The following is a 19013-nucleotide window of genomic DNA, read 5'->3' as shown; positions in this document are numbered from 1 at the left end:
AAAACTATTTGAGGAAATGGGAAGACCAGTGATATAGAAATTGGACCTCATAAAGATTGGAAGCCCAAACAGGAGGGTCGAAGTTGACATCTGTATCACAAGCACAGAGACGACATAGAGCAAAACATGCAACTCTACACACCAAAGAGCAACGATAAGCACAACCTCAAACAAACCTTACTCTAGCTGGGTGGTTTTCACCAAATTTAGATTCCAAGCAACACACAACTGACGGTGCTTATCAGTGCCGTCTTATTTTTAAGGCTGTGACAACTCTCAAAACTATTCTTTACAGAACTTGATAATTTTTTTTTTTGGTAAGTAAACAGAACTTGATAAAATTTTTTTTTTTTGGTAAGTTAAGTATTGTGTAAACTTTTCAAAGCCATGCTTACAGGGATGGTAACCGAACACAAAAACCCCGCACATATAGCAGAACTTGATAATTTTGATCTCACTAAACATCAAGAATTAGATGACAGCGAGATTCGGTGATTAGTTTGACGGAACAAAGTTGCAGTATCTTGCTCCGTAGTTGATTAGAGAAACTCAACTCAAAAAGTAGACTCGACAGCGAGATTCAACGCTTGATCTTTGACTAAACAAGAAACAAAGCCAGATCTTGGCACATTGGGGGAGAACCACACAAGTTTGTGCCAGTCAACATTAGCACTCTTGTTTCGACAATTTCCCAAGCAACTTCTGCTGGGTGGTGATGTAGGCCGTTGGGATGAGTTCACTGTGAAGTCTGATCGAAGTTATTGATGCAAATCATTGATTCTTCAGTTTCTTGCAATTCTGTTTTAGATAAACACAGCACCTTTGTAGACATAGCCGATCATTAGTTCCCAACCGTGGGGCATTCCTATATATCCACTCATGTGGTACTTTATTTGGTTGTCTGATTGAAGTTTTCGATACGAATCATCGGTTTTACAGTTTCTTGGATGCTGTTTGAGTTAGATACATTTATTATTACTTGTTGTCTCGGACTTTCCAATAGAACTAACTCGTTTTTTAGCCTTTCCACATGTTACCTGAAAGCTTGGGGCCAGACTTTACGAACGTTTCCTTTTCTCCTTTCTACAGGTTGACGTAATCTGAAGTTTAGGGACTTGAGGATGCATCATTGTAGACTGACTACTTGAATGCGTGTAATGAGTGGGCGTGTTTGCTTGCTTTGTTAATGGAATTTCGTCCATGAAATGAACAGATATGGATATATATGTTTGCTTCGTCTTTTGCTGGTTCCTTAGAATTTTCGTGTGCGTGAATTTAAAGAGGTAACAATGGTACAATGTGTGCATGTGTATCTTGCCAATTCTCGTCATTCATTTGTCTCATTTATGGCTGAAGCTTGAACTTTGTCTACGTGGCCTTGCAGCTTTCTTGGGTCAACCTATCAAGGACTTCGATATTAGCGTAATAAAGCACCGGTGTTGTGTACGGAGACCTGAGCACTTCGCCTCTTCCTGACTATACTAGCACATTTGCTGGTATGTTACAGAAACTTGTCTTGCTATTTATTTATCATATCTTGCTAAGTCCAGACTTCAGATTCATCTAGTGGATTGCACATCAAGGGAAAACAGACACTTATCGAACAGGGAAAGAGAACATATACCCACCTATCCATGTGAGAAATTCCATGAGAAATTCGAGAACCAACGAATCATGGAAATGTTTCCACCAAAGTCAAGATCTTAGCAAGAAAGCCTGCAGTAGCATGTCCCTTCGTCTCTACAATGAGGAGAAATCTCACGTCCAGGGTCCCCCTTCAGCAACTTCTCCTAGACTCGATATCGGTGAGGCGACGGTGAAGGAAGGGTATATAGACCTTTCCATAGGTCAACGGGCCGTTGGGACAAACTTCACCATTGGAATTCCAATGTAATCTGCAAGGCAAGCCAGATCGAGAGAACCTTGGCGGATGAGACAGAGCACAGCAATAACAAAAGAATTGGATGAGGGAATGCAACAATCTGCTAGAATGCAAAACTAAGCTGAGAAATCCAAATTCAAACGCGACAGTTCATTAATGACATCCCGGATTTATTGACATATTTGCTGGTTTGTGGAAATCAGCAATTCATTAATGACGTGATATGCTGGATGGGTAGCAATGTAGGCTGTTGGGATGAATTCACTGTGAAGTCTGATTGAAGTTATTGATGCAAATCATTGATTCTTCAGATTCTTGCAATTCTGTTATTGATGCAAATCATTGTTGGGTCTCCTACCAGTGTTGCTGTCAACTATTTCTCATATTGGAAAATAGTGCATAGATGAAAGTCGCGTTCTTTGATGTAAAGAAGTGAGTATTTTGAGCTAAATCTTCACTGCATCATGTTGACATCCCTGCTTTGAGTTGGTCTCTTAAATCCTCAAAAAATAAAAAAATAAATCAAAAGTACAAAATGAAAATTCAAAAAATAAAGAACTGAAATCGAATTTAGGTAGTTGCATCTTAGGAATATTTTTAATTTGATACCATTTAGTTTAAGATTGCATTTAGGGAATTATCTCAGTACATATTTTACTTTTAGGTTCGAATCAACCACACATAAAAGTGACGTCATTCCTAACGTAGCGTGACTATAAATCTATGTCCCAAGAGCTGCCCTAAAACCAGTCCATCCTTCACATAGCTGGAATGGAGCAGCTAAAAGTCTTGGACATGTCATGTGTAAATATCAAAGATAAGGCCACAATGTAAATGACGTTCGCCTCTCCCCCACCCGCTTTAACACCAATCAGCTTTTCATTCGGAGATGCTAATTTGCTCGCAGATTGCTTGAAAACAATAACCTGCAAATGCAAAAAGAAACCTAGCTCTGAATTCTGAACATCTATCATGTGTCTTCATACAAGCTGGAAGGAATAACATATCCTAGAAGTACAATGATGCATAAGACAATCAATGTGTCACAACGCTCAATCTTTTTTTGAAGCTTTCGCCCATCCATTGGTAGGGATTTTATAATTATCGAAAGTGATAGACCGCACAAGGCAAAGTGATAACTTTTGCATGTAGCATGCATAGGAAGTATTAGTTCTATCAACTAACGACAATCGTGATAGGATTTGAATAATCATAAGACTGGAAGATTCCGATGAAGTCGGGTAGCCGTAGTTGATCAACATCTATTACTCTGCGTGAATGCTCCAATATTAAATAAGTTTACGAAAGTCCATGGATTGTGTATAAGACTCCCTCAACAACGAGCACCATCAGTATGGGGTCCTTCAAAATGTTCAAGAACTTTCCTTCAATGGTCCTCAAGAAATAGGCGAAGGAGAAAAGGTTTCATAAGTTGGATTTTCTTGCAAAGACGTAGGGCTTCTTCTTGGAAGAGGTCTTCATCGGCAAACGGGCTTTTAAAAGTAAGCCCACGCACAAACACCACCGACCGTTCCAAATAATTCATTTATTGAAATGTTGATGATATTATGCCGAATAACTACAAGAAAAAGGTCCGAATTTGGAGGTTGAATTTCCTACGGATGTAACCGAGTGAAATTACGATGAATGCAAAAAAAAAGAAAAATGTTGTAAGTCTCTCTTCGAATCTTAGTCAATGAATATTTCTCTTTTTAATCTTATAACAACTCTTTTTCATCAATTGTGCTTCTTCCTCTGATAACTATTTGGAGAAATGCGAAGGTTAGTAACTGGACCTTATAAAAATTGGACCCGAAAAGAAGAGGGTTGAAATTGACATCTGTCTGCCGTCACTGGATAGTTTTCAGAGCAAAACATGCAACTTTACATGCCAAAAAACAACAATAAGCACAACCTCAAACAAACCTTACTCTAGCTGGATAGTTTTCACAAACTTAGATTCCACGCAAGACACGACCTACAATGCTTATTGGCGCCAATCTTATTTTGAGACCAAGGCAACTCTCAAAACTATGCTTAAAAGAGAACACGATAATGTTGATTAGATTAAACATCGAGAATTAGATGACAGCGAGATTCAATGATTAGTTTTGACAGGATTAAGACCTTCTTCTGTACTTCATTAGAGAAACTACATTCGAAAATTAGATGAGAACGACAATCAATTGCTTAGAATACAGAACAAGCAGAGAGATCTTGTTCTCCCAACAGACCAACAGTTAATCAACTGAAAAGTATTGAGTTTATCATGTATTACTAACCAAGAATTAAAGCCAAATCTTGGCACATTAGGGGAGAACCACACAAGTCTCTGCCAATTTCCCGAGCATTCTTGTTTCTGACAATTTCCAAAGCAACAAAAGAGTTGAGGCAACCAGTTGAAGAAGCTGTGCATACAACATTCTCTGCAGCTGAGGAATTAGGAAAATTCACAACACAAACAGCAGCTTGGATGGAGACCAACTCTCTAGACCTAGCAGCAGGCAATGAGAGTTACGAAATACAGCAGATACTTTGGCCTGCAAAGGAAGAGAAGATTCATAAGTTATTCTCCTACAGAAATGATTCCAGCAAAATCCCAGCATGGTGTCACAAGTCATACCAAGAGAAATATTATCTCCATTACCCACTATATATCTAATGCAGGGTTTCAAAATATTCCCAACTTTTAGTAACTTTTTCCAAGCATAAGTAGCATCTGGTTTACAGTCGAGATGATAGCTATAAAGCCAGGCAAAACATAGAGACCAGACCTCAACAAAATACTCCACGGACAATTTAAAATACAAGCAAGATTTCACAAATCCAGTCTTCGAATGCCAAGGCCTCCAAACTGCTTAGGAAGACAGACAGTGTCCAGTCTAACTTTTGCTCCCTCTTTAGCATTAGAATCTCCCTTCCAAAGGAAAGCTCTACACTTTCGCTCAACCATTTCAAAAACTTTCTTGGGCAGCAAAAAGAGTTGACACTAACAGTTAACCAGACTATGAATAACAGATTCAACAAGTTGAAGTTTGCTGGCATACGAGCGGCTTTCAACTGTCCGAGCTTTAAATCTTGTTGTAATTCGATGAATTTATGAGAGGCTTATAATCCTTGTCTGAAAGTCTTCCAAATAATCCACAATTACTAGAAGAAAGAACCAAACAAGAACATAGGGTTGGCTGATTGGTCATGCCGTTTGATTTGATTGCTGCATGTTAGACAAATGCATTTTTAAAAAGCTTAAGCTGTTAGGAAACGTGCCGAGCAATGTATATATAGCGTATAACTTAACACTCCCCTTCCGTAGAACCAATCCCTTACACACGCACAACAGAAGATGTACGTAATCATGTCAATGAGATAATTGGGGAAATGATAACAAACAACATAACAGACAAGAAACTTTAAACCATTTTGACACGTGCATTGATAAAATACTAGAAATGAACAAGTAGAATGCGGACAATATGCTAATCCTTCAGAAGAGATTCTTTCTAGATTCTGATTATACCCCATGATCATTACCCGCATCTTAAATAGCAAGTCAAAAGAAAGAGCAGAGACAGATCCACTCACCCTTTAAACTTTGCCAACCAGCGACTCCAGGGCTATGCATCTTTGATTCCATGAAGCAGAATATGAATAGTTATCAAAATGAACAATGGGCAGAGATTTCATTGAGTGCTACCCAGTCCACGAAACACCTTCATTTGTGTCTGTACTCGAACCAAATAAACCTTTCCTTAATCTTGGATGGTGAGTAAAATGCTGGAATGGAAGGGTTGAGGCGCAATAAATCTGTTTGCCCCATAGATTTCGATGTGCGTCACACTATGCTCAGAAATGATAAGATTGCGTGTGTGGGAATGAGTACTTTATATCGGTAAATGCAGACAGAAAATTAACACCGAGTTCCTTCCTAATCTGGTGAATGCTACAAAAGTAATTTTCGCATTTTATCAGAATCAGAAATACGGGAAATTAGTCAAGTGCATTCCACAACTTTGTAAATATGTTCAGATGGAGTTTCCAAACTAAAACATGAAAGAGGATTTGAGGCACCGTACTGCCATTAACATGACATGGACTTGCTCTATCCATCTGAAGTTCTGAGCTACACTTTTTCGATATGATGCAACTTTCAAACATTTTCAAACTTGTCTTTGCTACTTATTTATCACATAAATTACGTCCAGAATTTAGATTCATCTAGTCGATTGAACATCAGCAAAAAGCAGACACTTATTGAACAGGGAAGAAGAACATATACATACCTATCCCCGTGAGTAATTTGAGAACCAACTAATCATGGGAAAGCTTCCACAAAATTCAAGAACTTAAGAACCAAGCTTGCAGTGGCATCTCCCTTCTTCTCTACAATGAGGAGCATTCTCACATCCAGGTCTCCCCTTCAGCATCTTCTCATGGCGAAGTCACTGATTCAAATGCAACGGTCCGTTAATAACATCCCAGATTTTTTTATGACATTTTTGTTGGATGGATGAAATCACGCAAAAGCATTTCGATGGACGGGGGAAGTGATGCCGAATCTGAGAAGAGAAAGTGACCACGAGTAGAAGAGTAGTAAGTGGAAAGATCGATCATACCCTGATTTCAATGTTATATACGGAGGCATAGAAATCTTCACGAGATCGAGATGGAGATCGAGGTGAGGACGACGGGGTGGGAGAGCCGAAGCAGACTTAGCAGAGGAGGTGATTGAGGCGCGCACAACAAAGGCGGGGAAGGAGACGATGATGAAGGGGGGTTTATTCTTGACACGCCCTTAGTTATTCCGAATCCGAATCCGAATCCGAATCCGAATCCTCACCTGCCAAAATTAAAACAAACATTTTTTTTTTAAGTGACATAATTTTGGGCCTAAAATACGAACCCCTTTTCAAAGAGCCAGCTCAGATAATTATACCCATTAATGAAAGGTATGGGATTTCGCGGATGAGGGGCCAACAGTAGCCGGTCCCTTTCTTGCATCGCTCCTCCAGAATCCCACATTCTTCGATCCAGAGTTCTTCAAGGGAGGGAGGGAGGCCATCCTGGGGCAACTCCCTCAGCTTCGGGCATCTGGCGATCCATAACATCCGTAGAGAGGGAGGGAGACTGCAGGACAGTCTTTCCACTCTCCCCATATCAAAGATACGGAGATCGAGCAGAGAAGGAGGGAGCGGAAGCACGAGATCCTCCTCCTCCCCCGCTCCTCCAACGCTGCCGTAGATCAACAGCTCTTCAAGGGAGGTAAGAGGGCTAAGCCACTCCCCCACCGGCTGCTTTATATTCCCGCAATCATATAAAGAAAGTGACTGTAGTTGAGGCGGCAATTCTCCATCAGGGAAGTGCGTAATACCCTCACACCATCCAATATCCAGGCTACAGAGACGTGTGAGTCGATTCAACTGATTAGGTAATGATTTTATCTTCGGACAACCGATAAGATGAAAGCTTGAGATGCTGGGAGGAAGAGGAGGGAAGCAATCCAACTCCAGAGCAGGACAGCGGGACAAATTAAATGAAGCGAGATGGGACAGCGTGTGTAGGCCCTGGGGTAAGCTTCTCAAATTCTCGCAACCCCAAATTGAAATCTCTTGAAGCGACTGAAGGCCGTCTACATTTATCTCTGCGAGCGACTCCACTCCCCTGCACCCCCTAATTTCAAGTCTCTTGAGGGTGGCGGGTAAAAATCTACCGTCGCTGAATGGAGAGGCTGGCAGAGAATCGCATTCGGAGATTGTTAATTTTTCTAGACAAGGTGTCATGTCACCGTGGGTATTGCTACCGCTGCTGCTTGGTTCATCCAGATGAACACTTAATCCTCCTCTGGGTAGAGATTGCAACATCTCGCACCGGCTGATGTTTAATGATATTGTTGATGTAGGTATACCTGTTTCGGGGAAGGACACGAGTTTCGGACAATCATTGACCGTCAAGCCTCTAAGAGCGGAGAGGGTGTGCATCTTGCTTGGGAGCTTCTCTAAATTGACGCAATTTGTCAATTTGATAGTGTCGAGGTTGCCAGGCAGCTCTATATCTCTTTCTCCAGCGACAAAACATCTTAATTTCGGACAATTTCTGATGAGCAAGCTCTTCAGACATGCAAGATTTCGAATTACATCTCTATCTTGCCACAAGTATATTAACTCTGTACACCTTCCGATTGTCAACTTCTCCAGCTGGGTCAAGGAGCTTGTAAACCCATGATTTAAGCAAGTCAGATCAGAAACATCATCTATGGCAAGTGCAGTTGGAGAAGCTAGGTGTACCAAATTCTTCAGCACCCCCTCATTACAATCTCCAAAGTTTAATTCATTGAGAGATGGAAGGCTCATGATAGAGGACGAGGCATCCATACACGGACAAGAGTAGATTTCAAGCTTTATGAGGGAGCTTAATTGACTAGGCAATCTTCCGACCAACGCAGGACAGCGTCGAATGATGAGATGCTCAAGACGAGGGAATATAACTCCTACTTCTTCAGTGTCAACGCAATGAGACCAGTCCTTCCACAATGGCATATCCTTGAATTCCAAAGTTATTAAGGATGGAAAAGGACTTTTACTTCCATAAAATTCAGACCCTACTGTGCATATTGCATTTAAACCTTCGATGTACAGATCTTTTAGCAAAGATAGCTGCCCGAGTGATGGTAATGCTTTGATGCTTTGACACCCGTGTAAACGTAACTGCACTACGTTAACATATGAGGGACATCCTAACCATGATGGGAATTCTTGGCCACCGTAGTAGGAAATTCCGAGCTTTTCGAGGTTTTGGTGAGGGCGAAGAAATTGAAGGACTTCTGCTTCAAGCTCTTCATTCCGGAAATTTTCAAAATCTCTACTCCACTGCATGGTCAACCGACATAGTCCCATCTTCGTGTGCAAATTGGCGTTGATGGCATCTCTGGAATCTTGAACCATATGCAAATCAGAGATGCACAATTCCCCTTGAAGGTTCTTTAGGTTTTTTAACTCCTTCAACCTTGAGCCATTTCTCGTTCCCACTACGAACTTAGACAACATCTCAAGACCCATCAAATTACCTATATACAACGGCATCGCTTCTAGTCTCTCAGTGTCGGTAATGTCGAGAAATTTCAGATTGATCAGTTTTTCAATACCTTCTGGTAATTCAACAAGGTCTTCGCAGCCCCTCAACATCAAAGCCTCTAGGTTGTACAATGTAACAATTGACTTTGGAAGCTTTTTAATACAAGTATACGATAGATTAAGGTGCCTTAGGTGTCTCAGTTTGCCAATGGATTCCGGTACCTCTGTGATGTGGTATTGACTTAATGAAAGCACCCTCAAGTACTTCGATGCCGACAACAAGTCACATAGCACCTTTTGGGACACAAAGACGAAATTCTTATATCTTGAATTAGATGCCTTATATACTGATATGAAGCTCCTAAGGCTCTCCATTTCATGATATATCTTGAATTCTTTTGGCAGAATGTATTCACCGAGAATGAATGAGGCATGACGAGCTACAAATGCAGTATTGTGATCACCCTCAAACTCGGCCAAGTCAAAACAAGTTGCACCTGCAACTAGCTTTGCCAGGTCATTCACAAGATCATGCATAAAAAATTGTGACTCATCGCTATCTGACTTTTGAATTAACGATCTAGATACTAACTCGTTGAAATAATTCAAACCAGTATTCCAACGGCTCTTTCGTTTTTCTCCCTCCAACAAGCCCTCTGCAGACCACCAATGAATCAACTCATCCCGTTCGATCTCATAGTCCTTGGGAAATATAGCACAGTAAGCAAAACATCTCCTCAGATTGGGAGGGAGATGGAGGTAGCTAAGTTTCAAAGCCGGAAGGATGCCATTGTTTTCTTCTTGTGCGTTCCAAATTTTGCTCTCCAATACCTCTTCCCATTCATGGGGACTGACATAACAGCGTAGCAGCCCGCCCAATGTCGTTGCGGCTAATGGCAACCCTTTGCATTTTTCCGCAATTTTCCGACCTAATACTTCAAGATTGGGACGATCATTGAAATTTCCGACTCCAAAAGCATGAAATGCCAACAAAGTCATACAAGCATCTTCTGACAACTTTTTGAGAGAATACTCTTTAGCACGGGTTATTTTAGCAATGTGAGAATCACGAGTAGTGACAATGATCTTGCTTCCCTCTGCTCCCGATCGAAAAGGTTTCAAGAATTCATCCCACTTTTTTGGATTCCTGTTCCAAATATCATCTAAAACGACAAGAAACTTCTTCCCCAAAAGGTTTTCGTTGAGCTTATTCTGTAGCCAATTGAAGTCCTCATCTTTACAGGACAAAGTGCTGCCGATTTGCTGTAAGATACTCCTTGTAATATCGGGCACCTTGAAATTATCGGAAATGCAAGCCCATGCTGTCACATCGAAACAACCTTTGACTCTAGCATCATTGTAGACTTGTTGAGCGAGAGCCGTTTTCCCAAGACCCGGCATACCTACGATGGCAATCACTTCTCCACCCACACATGTTCCATCGTCTTCTTTCTGGGTGAGCAATTTGAGAATCTCCCTTTTGTCATCCTCCCTACTAACGAACCAAGGCTCGCACAAACTCGTAGTGGGAGTCCGCTCAGTTGGCCGCTTCTCCTTGTTCTCTCTCAGGCCCAGACCATCTTTCAAAGTTACGATCTCCTGTAACGTATTATCCATCTTCTCTATCTTAGATCCCATTTCGTGGTCGAACATCAATGCTTTCGGGCTCAATCCGAAGCAACAACTGGGAAGAAGGGAACGCGCCTTGCTAGTGCTAGGTTCTGCCTTAGACTTGCTTTCAGCAGATTCTATGGCGAACTCATCAAGCAAGTCTTCAATGTCATAGGCCAAGTTCCCGAGTTTTTTGAGCCACGACGTCACCTCGCCATTGCCGTTCAGTTGCTCCTGCTCCGCAGCATCCAGCACCTTTTTTATCTCGATAAGGTTCTGCTCCCATTTCTTCAGTCGCGTACCAATACCCTCACGCCGCGCAAAGTTGAGAAGCTCGGGAGAGGCCAACCTATCAAACAGCACTGAAAGAAAGGCGCCAAGAAAGAGCTCTGCAATGGGCATGGCTTGACTCGTGAGCGGCAGAGGATTAAACAAGAGTGCCCGGAAGGGTCGAAACAAAGCGTAGAGAGCGGAGAGGAAACAAAAGTTCTTCCGTCCAGGACAACAGCATCAAATGATGGTTTGAATCAAAAGACTTTTTAAGCGCTAAAGTGCTCTTTCTTTCTCGGAAGCAAGTTGGTCGGACGTGGGATCAAGTCTGGGCATCATTGAAGCCACCGACGGCTTAGAAGATAAAGAAGTGGGCCCGTATCCAACCCAACCCCAAAACTTCTGCTTTATTATTGTTCATCGTTTCTCTCTCACCACTCACATAACGCAATTCCCAAATGCACCCATCAACCATCATCATGCATCACACATATCGTACGGCATCATTGTTTCATTGGTGCAGCCTCAGGAACTCCATCTCGTCATCAAATAAGGGAGGAGTTATTACACATGTATGTAAATCGTATCATCATTAACCATCGATTATACGAGTCCCAACCACTATTTCACTGTCACGTAACGCGAGAGCCCAATGCATTGAAAAAGCTGTCAAATTTTTGTAGTCGATTGCTCAACAAGTGTCCGAAAACACTTGATAACAAAATCAGTTTTAAATGATGATTAGAAAGAAAAAAAATTGTTACTTTCTCTTCAATTTTGTCGTCGTCACCTGGATACGATCTCTCAAGAATACATAATCGGATTATTAGATTAATGGAAAAAAAAACCGGGTTTGTATTAAATTGAAAACCTTCAAGCTTCAATTTGTTTTTTCCCTTTTTGCCAGGCAACAATGATTATATTCATGGCAAAGCTTCCTTTCTTTTGTTTGGTCCACGGCGTCAAAAAAATATATGCTTATTGTTTTGTCCCAAGAAGAGAGGAGCTACCTAACTTCAATATGCCCACCAGCCATTCAAATAGGTGGAATATACTTATTCACACCCTGTTATTATAGTGTGCACAAATATTTTATTAGCGGTAGAAAGTAGCCAAATCCCTAGATTATACTATTTTGTTATGGCATCATATCATAACAAATGATCGATGTGGGGAGTGTGCTCTTAAAATGACCCTGGAAGGTGGACTAGTTGAAGCGTGTGAGAATTGGTTCAGTCACCACTTGGCCACTAAATACAAAAAGAAAAAAAAATCATACATAGTTCGTGGGTCTCGAGGTCAAATAAAATTTCAAATTTCGAGGACTCAAGGTCAAATAAGATTGCTTATGTTTAATTAAAAGATCAGTGAAAGTACTTATCTACGATCTGCCCACCGGGTAATTATTTTTTGTAAAACATGGAATTACAGGGTTCCTATTGAAATGCCTTCCTATCCTAGAGAAGGTGCATTCTCTTTAGGGCGAAGTGCACCCTCTTCACTATAAGTTGAATACTTTCTTATGGTAAAGCGCATGCGTTTTGCTCTCATTCAGGTCAAGGACATTCCTTAAAGGTCAAGTGCATGCTTCTTAGGTATTTGAAACAGGGCATATAATGATTATCGGGATAAAAACAGCATGAGTGCCATAATTTTCGTATGGCACTCATTTAAGTGTCATAATTTCTTTTTCGCTCATTTAAGTGTCACATTGGAGTAAAATCGATCATTTGAGTGTCACTTCTGACAAATTGTCCTACGTGGATTTTTTTATTTTTTTAAATGATTTTTTAATTATTTATTTTCCTTTTTTTCTTTGTTTTTTTTTTCTATGCACCGGCCGCAAAGGCCTCACCCTCGGCCGGCGGGGCCGCGAAGGCCCTAGGCGAGGCCATCGCCGGCCGCGGGTGAGGGCCTTCGCGGCAAGGCCACCTTCCCCGCGGCCAACGAGGCCGCGATGGCCTCGCCCGCGGCCGACAAGGTCGCAAATGCCCTCGCCAAATCAATATTGACGATGAATATGACCCATTTATTAATCTCATTTGAAGATTAACCTAGTGTTTTTATGTAAAATCAATATTATAGCGTATGCACAACAGACTAACGTGAGTTTGAAATACATTGGTTTTTTGTTGATATTTTTTTTATTATTATCACCATTTTTCGTGCCAAGGATGGCCAAGTACATAAAAGTTTATAATTATTAGACATTTACATAAAAATGAGGAAAAAAAGCTTGAGGGTGGGAGTAGGCAAAGTCAAGAGTAGCATTAGAAGGCTGCTTTCCCCTGTTTATGTTCAACAAACTGGTCAACTATTCCATTTTAATGAATTAGATTGGAATCCGATTGACAAATTTTTCATATAGGTTGGAATCCAAATTGACTTTTTCTGGGCGAGGGCCGCGACGCCCTTGCCAGGGTCGTTGACCCTCACTCCAAAAAACAATAAAAAGGGAATAAAGAAATAAATTATAAAAAAATTCAAAAATTATTAAAATATCATTAAAAAATCTCCATGTCAGCGCTAGTTGTGTCACGTGGGACAGTCAGCATCCACGTTAGCAATTTCTGATAAAAATTGGGTGGATGGACTCAATTGGCAAACGTGAAAATATTTATTACTCGACTAGCACAATTAAAAGGTTTAAGACTGAATTGACAAAAGTGCAATAGGTTTAGAATTTTTTTGATAATTTTCCCCCTCTCGAGGGGATGAGATTATTTCTCTTTGTTTGGTTCCCTGTAATTTGGTAATTAGTATCTCCTTCATCGTAGTCGCTAATCCATGTGAATAAGGATAATCGTGAAATTTGTAACTGAATGTATTAACAATTGAAATTTGTTGAGATAACAGTAGAGACATTGCGCACGACTGAGAATCTCCAACCTTAAGCGACCAACACTTGTTAATTGTTACCAGTTACCTTCAATTCTTTAGCTCCCGACTCACCCACAATAGTTTTTCCTTTTATTTCTTGTTTTTTTTTTCCAGCACGTCACTTGAATTTTACGCTAAATTTTCTCATTCTTTCTATTGTGCTTTCATTTCTCGCAATAACAACTAATCATACGAAAGTCTTGCAATGAAAAAAAGAAAGCGAACGAACCCAATAAAATCACTTTCAACAATAACGTGCTATATTAATCATTAGGATTTATCTAAGAAACACTGCTAGTATCAGTCATTATATATAGATCTCGCAAATACAATGACCGCAAGTAAGCACCCACGTTCTCAATTCCACACGTATTGAATATGTGGCCTAGGACTATAGTAAATATACCCAAGTTTCCCCAAGTTATTATAATGTGTCAATATGACCCCATGAACCCCATCACATTATCAAATAATGGAGAAGTTATTACATGAACCTACTTTGTATAGATCGAAACAATCATGACCATTAATAATATGGGTCCCAATCATAATTCTATTTAACATGACAACTCAATGTTTTGAAAGCTGCAAAACTTCCTGATTGACTGCTCAACTATTCTCCAAAAGCACTTGATAACAAATCATTTTTAAATAATGGTAAAAATACATAAATATTTGTTACTTTCTCTACGTTATTGTCGTTGCTGCCTAAATTTGCTCTCTCAAAGATACATAATGCATAAGATTCGGGTAAAGAAATTGAGTGACCGTACATCGAATTAAATTGTAAACCTTCAAGCTTCATTTTCTTTTTCCCTTGTTGCCAAGAAACAATTATTATATTCATAATGAAGCTTCCTCGTTTTATTTGATCTGCCAGGTCAAATGAAATATGATTATTATTTTGTCCAAGAAGGAGAGGAGCTACATAACTTCACTATGCCCACCAGCCATTTAAATGGGTAGAATTTAATACTTAATAAGTCATATCCTATAATTATAGTGCTCGAATATTTTTAGCGGTAAAAAAACAGCTGGGTCCTTAGATTATAGTTTTTGCTATGGCATCATATCATAAAAAATTGGCCAATATGGAGGATTGCACTCTTAAAATGGCATGAGGAGATGGACTAGTTGAAGCGTAGATCTTCAAATGTTCGGGAGTTCCTCTATTCAATCCTTTTCCTTCTTCTTGTCGCTACATGTATCGTTCGTACACATCTTCTCTTTGTTTCCCGAGCAGGCTCATGTTTCATTAGGAGAATAGTTGGAGGACCTAACTACAGTCTGTCTAGTACGAGCATTTTGAAGTAGAGATGAAATTTTCTCCATTAATTTAATCATTGGTGAGTGTCCACCATAAGTTCCCAACCAAAATTCCCAACTCATTGTGTTTTGTCCCCTGGGTCAAAATTGAAGCAGAGGCCATCCTTCTCGCCGGCAACCACGGAAAAGGTCCTGGAGCTCCCGAACATCATCAATGGAAGTGATTGCAAGTTAGCCATTGATGCTCTACTCTGCACTCTCGCGCCTTGTCCTCGAGAGATTTAGCCTCTCGTCTATGCTTTGCTCTACTCCACGAAAAGGCAGGATTAAGTGTAACCCGGTCCTCCCGTTTCTCCAACAAATAATGTTTTCTTGTATGGCTCTTTAGATGATCACTAAATCACATTACTTTCTAGCCAAAAAAAAGAAAAAGAAATGGTATATTAAGACTCATTTATTAAATTGAAGAATTATGCAAGGTTTCAAACTTTTCTTAATTGTTGCATATGACTTTTTTGTTTAACGGTCTATTTACAGTTTGTTATATAACTTGATATATCACTCTAGTTGATTGTTTTTAACATTATCTATCTTAGTCATCTCTTACAAATGGAGAGCGTTAGCTAACATTGACCGGCGATCGATTTAATACTCTACTCCTCTATTTTTTTTTCTCCATAGCTCAAGTAGTTTAGACATAAATATATTCATTGCGTTCTTAACGTGGGATAGTGCATATTAAGATCTATCATCCTTCAAACACGAAATTGAACATGAGAAAATAAAACATTAATTTATTAATACGATCAAACAGTATCATAGAAGTTAAGGTAGTCTATCTAGTGAGTTTGGAAAGGTGACTTGATAATGGGAACATCATTAAAATGTCACCATTCTTTCAAAGTTTCAATATCAAATGTAATATCTTCAAAGTCTTTATCATTTCTCAAAATTGTTCTACTTAAATAGGGTGGGATTAAATGTGATTTACAATGGTGGCCTAAATCTCTCACTTTTTTCTTGTTTTCATCGGACATTTATTCTTAACTCGAGTTCAATAATATTGGTAATCAAATAAATCCAATTCTCGACAAGAAAACTCAATTCGAGTTAGTGATTAGATAGTATCTATGAATCATACTTGAAATTTGTCTAGGTCAGATTGCTGGCATGCCACGTCGGATAGTCGACAATGATGGGCCGCCACATTAGTAATATTAAATGAAAATTGATTGAAAGGGCTATATTGAAAACTCACACATAAGTGTAGAATTACATTAGTAAAATTGAAAAATTTAGGACTGCATTGAAATACATAAAACAAACCTCTATAGGACTGAATTGGTAATTTTCTTATTTAAAATTTTTTTGCAACAAAATGGATGTCGTACAGTAGTTATGGTAGTGATATCGTTCATATCCCAGTTTGTTTGGATGAACATTTGCAAACTTAGGCTCCGTTCGTTTGGCGGAAAATATTCTCCTTTTGGAAAATATTTTCCCGGAAGTCATTTTCCTGAAAAATGTTTTCCTGAAACACAATTTTCTGGTGTTCGGCTAAAATTTGAAAAAGTTTCAAAAAATATTTTCTGGTGTTCAGCGACCGCCGATTCGGCGGCGTCCGGCGACCGGCGGCGGCGATCGGCAATCGGCGGCGGTCGACGGCGGCGGGCAGCCGTCGACGATCGGCGGCGGCGACCGGCGGCGATCGGCGGTGGATCGGCAATCCAGCGGCGGCGGCGACGGCGGGCGGCGACCGCGGGCGGTGGCGATCTGCCGGCGGCCGCCGCAACCGGCGACGGGCGGTGATATCGTTACCATGTGTCATTAAACTTAGCAATTTGACAGTAAAATTTAATGGAAACTAACGGAGGGTAAATTTGTCACACATGTATCGGTTTGGGGTTTTTGGTGGCCAAAAAATTAGTTCGGGAGTAAAATTATCACAGGTATACCAGTGTGGGGTTTTTGATGGTCAAAAAAATAGTTCGGGGTAAAATTGTCACAGATATACCAGTTTAGGGTTTTTTGTGGTCAAAAAAATAGTTTAGAGTAAATTTATCACAGATATACCAGTTTGAGGTTTTTCATAACGTTAACCCTAAGCTATATATAATAGCGGGTCCAGTTAATGTCTGTCCCACTCTACCCAGATTTGGGGGGTGGGGACCGACCAGGGCACGAAAAGGAAGTATTTTTTTCTATTCTCCGCGGCGCGACCGAATCGTTTATTACTAAGGTCTAGAGGTGATCAGTTTCAGGGTGGGCTCGTTCCCATCCTGAAATTGAGAATCACCCATAAAGGACCAGTTCTACAAACTGGGAATCGGAAACTGCCCACTGATTCTTGGACCCACCCGAGAACTGGACAGCCGGTCCGGTCTGATTCGATTCCCGGGTCATGTTTTGATGAAGGTGACATTGAGAAGATGGTGGGCTCTTATCTTCAGCATTCGCGAGAGGTGCTCCCTTTCGCGAGAGGTGCTCCCTTAAATCAGCAGTGGCGGTGATGGTGTCAGAGCCGAGGACGCGATCAAAAGCGAAGTGGTTCTCAGTTTGGGTGCTCCAGGATACTACATGAGTAGCTTGCTAAGAGAAGTGAGAGAAATTGAGAAGGCCATGAAAGAACTCGTGCAGTGGGATAATCCTACTAGCCAAATTGGGGATAAGTACGTTAGGATTGTCATAACTTTCATATGTTGCTTACTTGAATGTCATTATATTTTTTTTTCGCTCACTTTTTTTTTGGTCGGGATATTTTTCTCTCTCGTGAGTATCACAAATTTGAAAAATTAATCACTTGAGTAGTATCGGCAATTTGCCTTGTCGGAAAAGCCGACGTGGCATTATTTTATAATACATCATCTAACATTGCGTGTCGAAAAGCGGAATTCAACACTTAACAACATCGCTTGAGCGTCTGATTGAAAAACAACAAAAGTTTCAAAAACTTCACGAATGATTATTTCAGTGCCATGAATTTTTAGAAGTAAACATTTAGGTTAATCAACTTTTTAAAAGTGACCACTTAAGTGACAAGAAGAGAGGGAGTTTGAAAATGGCGTCGTTTGAGGAAGAGAGAGAGTATGAAAGCAGTGTCATCTAATTGGGGAAGATTTTAAAGAAACAACTAGAAATGACGACTTTTGTTATACTCTTGCTATGCTGGACAAAAATTTCCACATTGGACTTCAGTTTATTTTTAAAAAATTCCACATTGGAATGGAAAATTTTTGAAAAAAAATCCAAGTAGGACGATTTACCGAAATTGGCACTCAAGTGATTAATTTTACATTGATGTGGTACTCAAGTGAACGAAAAAAAAAAGTTATGGCATTTAAGTGAGCGTTGTGCGAAAGTAATGGCACTTCTAATGTACTTATCCCAGCCAAATTGTGAACTTGCACGACTTGTTTTGTAAGATTCAAGTCTTGCACAGTAGAGACTTGAGAACGTTATTTCTATGTAAATGTTGAATTGTTATCTAAAAAAGTTTTGCTCCCATCGTAGGAGTGCAAGGCAAGAATATATGGGCACGAGAAAAGTTTTCACTAGCAAGATAAATGTTGTTTGTAGCTTAAAACGGATTGCTATTTTCTATATCAAACGAGTTTAGTTTTAAATAGTTCTAACGCTTCATAATTAAATATTTCCCACGAATGAAATATATATATAAAAGAAATGTGGCTGCTGAATTTCAAGCCAAGGTCTCCATGGCCACAACGTGGAACTCTTACCACTAAACTACAGCCCAGGACTCAGGGTCTCATTCATCAAAACTTATATACATATATACATATAGAGAGAGACATACACAGCGGTCTGGTTTAAGTGGGTGATTCCACACCTGAAACCGAAAATTAAGATGTCTATAACTAAACTTTTTAATGCGGTGAAGTAGGATGAGCAATAGGTACTTTCTTATCATTATTATGATTCAATCTAACTGAACACATATAATGACTCGAGCACTCAACGTGGGTCAAACTCCCAATAAAAGATTTTAGGTTGTGAATTTTTTGGGACGGGTTTCAACT

General features: G+C 40.0%; 1 protein-coding gene and 1 long non-coding RNA gene across 5 annotated transcripts; one reads left to right on the top strand and one right to left on the bottom strand.

The window, feature by feature from the left end:
* The first annotated feature begins 655 nt into the window (after positions 1-655).
* On the top strand, positions 656-2223 carry LOC130137752 (uncharacterized). Its single transcript, XR_008816146.1, has 2 exons — positions 656-1496; positions 1568-2223. It is a non-coding gene; the product is annotated as an uncharacterized LOC130137752 (long non-coding RNA).
* Positions 2224-4078: 1855 nt separating this feature from the next.
* On the bottom strand, positions 4079-11286 carry LOC115681037 (putative disease resistance RPP13-like protein 1). 4 transcript variants are annotated; one of them, XM_056309830.1, is made up of 4 exons: positions 6496-11286; positions 6163-6324; positions 5465-5609; positions 4079-4422 (listed from the first exon to the last, which is right to left on the bottom strand). In XM_056309830.1, the coding sequence occupies exon 1, from the start codon at positions 10960-10962 to the stop codon at positions 6802-6804; it is 4161 nt and encodes a 1386-aa protein (XP_056165805.1). In that variant the 5' UTR covers positions 10963-11286; the 3' UTR covers positions 4079-4422; positions 5465-5609; positions 6163-6324; positions 6496-6801. The 4 variants fall into 4 exon arrangements, with proteins under 4 accessions (XP_056165805.1, XP_056165804.1, XP_056165807.1 ...); XM_056309829.1 differs by having other exon boundaries at positions 5465-5604; XM_056309832.1 differs by lacking the exon at positions 6163-6324.
* Positions 11287-19013: the final 7727 nt, after the last annotated feature.

Source organism: Syzygium oleosum, unplaced genomic scaffold, assembly GCF_021117445.2.
Source record: "Syzygium oleosum isolate NSW1041296 unplaced genomic scaffold, Sole_v2.1 Sole_v2.03, whole genome shotgun sequence".
Classification (NCBI taxonomy): domain Eukaryota; kingdom Viridiplantae; phylum Streptophyta; class Magnoliopsida; order Myrtales; family Myrtaceae; genus Syzygium; species Syzygium oleosum.
This window is presented reverse-complemented; position numbering and strand designations above follow the sequence as displayed.

Coding starts and splice junctions, on each gene's coding strand:
- LOC115681037 (XM_056309830.1), bottom strand. CDS start 10,962: ATGCCCATTGCAGAGCTCTTTCTTGGCGCCTTTCTTTCAGTGCTGTTT.